This window comes from Penaeus monodon, chromosome 37 (genome assembly GCF_015228065.2).
Source record: "Penaeus monodon isolate SGIC_2016 chromosome 37, NSTDA_Pmon_1, whole genome shotgun sequence".
Lineage (NCBI taxonomy): Eukaryota > Metazoa > Arthropoda > Malacostraca > Decapoda > Penaeidae > Penaeus > Penaeus monodon.
In genome coordinates, this window is record NC_051422.1 from 31,023,967 (window position 1) to 31,026,466 (window position 2,500).

General features: G+C 52.5%; 1 protein-coding gene across 1 annotated transcript in view; it reads right to left on the reverse strand.

Annotated features, from left to right (window-relative positions):
- LOC119596262 (katanin p60 ATPase-containing subunit A-like 2) overlaps positions 1 to 2,500 on the reverse strand; it is a 37,737-nt gene that overhangs the window by 4,909 nt on the left and 30,328 nt on the right. Inside the window, exons 8-12 of the mRNA XM_037945426.1 lie at positions 2,085 to 2,220; positions 1,710 to 1,868; positions 1,366 to 1,467; positions 980 to 1,148; positions 64 to 176 (exon numbers count right to left, since the gene is read on the reverse strand). Coding sequence (XP_037801354.1) covers positions 64 to 176; positions 980 to 1,148; positions 1,366 to 1,467; positions 1,710 to 1,868; positions 2,085 to 2,220 — 679 coding nt within the window. The remainder of the gene's footprint in view (positions 1 to 63; positions 177 to 979; positions 1,149 to 1,365; positions 1,468 to 1,709; positions 1,869 to 2,084; positions 2,221 to 2,500) is intronic.

Sequence of the window (2,500 nt, forward strand, 5' to 3'; positions counted from 1 at the left end):
ATACACACAACACATGCACCATTTAAGAGAAACTGCGAATTAACCTCCTCTTAAAGGACTTACCCTGGCGAGTTTCTCCGAGTCACCGCGCCACTTGGAGACGAGCGTCGTGGCGGAGATGTTGAAGAAGGTCGTTCTGCACTCCGTCGCCACCGCCTTCGCCAGGAGGGTCTTGCCTGCGTCGGGAGGCAGGCGGAAGGAGCGATCATTAGCGAAGGTGAGGACTCGCTTTGCGGGAATTGTGTTGTGTGGGGATGGAGTGATACAGGATAATCAAGTTTTTTTTTTTTCAAGTGGAATACCAGTGTGGAATGAATATTTGCATACTAAAGTTTTTGATATAGCTGATTAAAAAAGAAAATAAAAAGAAAAGATCTTGGCTATAAAATTTCTCTTCCTCGTTTCAACCACTCCACTCTACCTTCACTTCCGTTCCGTTACTTTCATTACTAACTTTTCTCTATTTCATTTATTCTTAAATAACATTCTGTTCTCTTCCTTCCCCTTCATCCTGCTACTTCCCCCTACCCTCCTCCTCCCCTTCCCTCCCCTTCCCTCCCCTTACCTCCCCTTCACTCCCCTTCCCTCCCCTGCCCTCCCCTGCCCTCCCCTGCCCACCCCTGCCCTCCCCTGCCCTCCCCTGCCCTCCCCTTTCCTCCCCTTACCTCCCCTGCCCTCCCCTGCCCTCCCCTTCCCTCCCCTTCCCTCCCCTTTCCCTCCCCTTCTCTCCCCTTCCCTCCCCTTCCCTCCCCTTCCCTCCCCTCCCACCCCTGCCCTCCCCTGCCCTCCCCTGCCCTTCCCTGTCCTCCCTTTCCCTCCCCTGTCCTCCCCTGCCCTCCCTTACCTTCTCTTTCCCTCCCCTGCCTTCCCCTTCCCTCCCCTGCCCACCCCTTCCCTCCCCTGCCCTCCCCTTCCCTCCCCTGCCCTCCCCTTCACTCCCCTGCCCTCCCCTGCCCTACCACGTGCCCTCAGCCCTAACCTGTGCCCGGAGGACCGTACAGGAGAATGCCCCGCCACGGCTTGAACCTGCCCACGAACAGCTGCGGGTACTTGAGCGGGTAGACAACCGCTTCCTTGACCAGCCTCTTGGCGTCCTCGACCCCCAGGATGTCGGACCAGTGCACCTCGGGGTTCTCGACGAGGATCTCCTGCGGGGGCGTGTCCACCGGCGGCAGAGGGAGCGAAGCACAAAGGGAAATATAGACCTTTATAAGACTGCTCAGGAGAAAATTCCCGTAAGTTTTCTTATAGAAATACGATTTTCACCTGAACTTGACCATAAAAACTCTTTCCATCAAGATAGCACCGCGGTCTTTCGAATGAGGATGTTACGTAAAACAAAAAAAGTCTCCCTCTTTAGCTAACCCTGTGGATGATGTTCGCGAGGTCGCGGAACTCTCCGGTGAAGAGAGGCATCGGGATCGGAGGCTTCACGCTCTTGTCGTCCCACAATCCCGCCCTCCTCTCCTCTCTGGGCGGTCTTCCGGTTTTTCGGCACGAAGTTTCTTGTCTGTCTCTTCAGTCTCTCTCTTCTCTCTCTCTCTCTCTTCTCCTCTCTCTCTCTCTCTCTCTCTCTCCTCTCTTCTCTCTCGTCTCTCTCTCATCTCTCTCTCTCTCTCTCTCTCTCTCTCTCTCTCTTCCTCTCTCTCTCTCTCTCTCTCTCTCTCTCTCTCTCTCTCTCTCTCTCTCGCTTTTCTCTCTCTCTCTCGCTTCTCTCTCTCTCTCTCCCTCCCTCCCTCCCCCCCTCCCTGACCTTGATTGGGGTTGAGCTGCGCCTGCGTCCGCGGCCCCTTCCCTATGTCGCCGATGTTGTCCTCGAGGCGAGTGTAATCGCTGATCATCTGCTTGAGGTCGAGGACTTGTCTCGGCTGAAATGGAGCACCAGTGATGTGTGATCGGAGGAAGGCCTAAGTAAACGTGGTCTAAAGAATTTAAAATCAGACAGGAAGTCTAGGGAAAGCCCTTGAAATAAATTAATCTTGTTAAGTATTTTTTTTTCATATTCACATTGTTGAAGTTGCAATCCTTTTCGAATTGAAAACACGGTTGTTAATCTTCGGTAACGTTGTTTGCCGCCGGCCTACCATTTTGCCGGTCTTGACGGGCCCGAGGCCGGCGCCCCGCTCGCTGTCCGTGTCCGACGAGGACTTCGAAGGGTCCTTCTTCTCGTCTCCTGGACTTCGCAGGTTTCCGGACAGACGCCGCCCAACCAGCGGGGCCCTCGAGAAGGAGAGGAAGAAATCAGCGGAAAAATAAGTGAATGAATAATCAAGTAAATATACAGTGAGGTTTGTAGTAGATTACTTGATCCGTCTTGTTTCTACTTTGAACCTCTTAATGTTTAATCATAACGACTCATAATTCGTAATATGTGATTCATCCATTAGATAAATTGCTTGTCTGTTGGACTTGTTATTTTTTCACTGCATTGTCAATACAGACCTGGGAGATGCGCCACGGGGGATTGCAATACAGTCTATGGGAATAATACCATGTATTA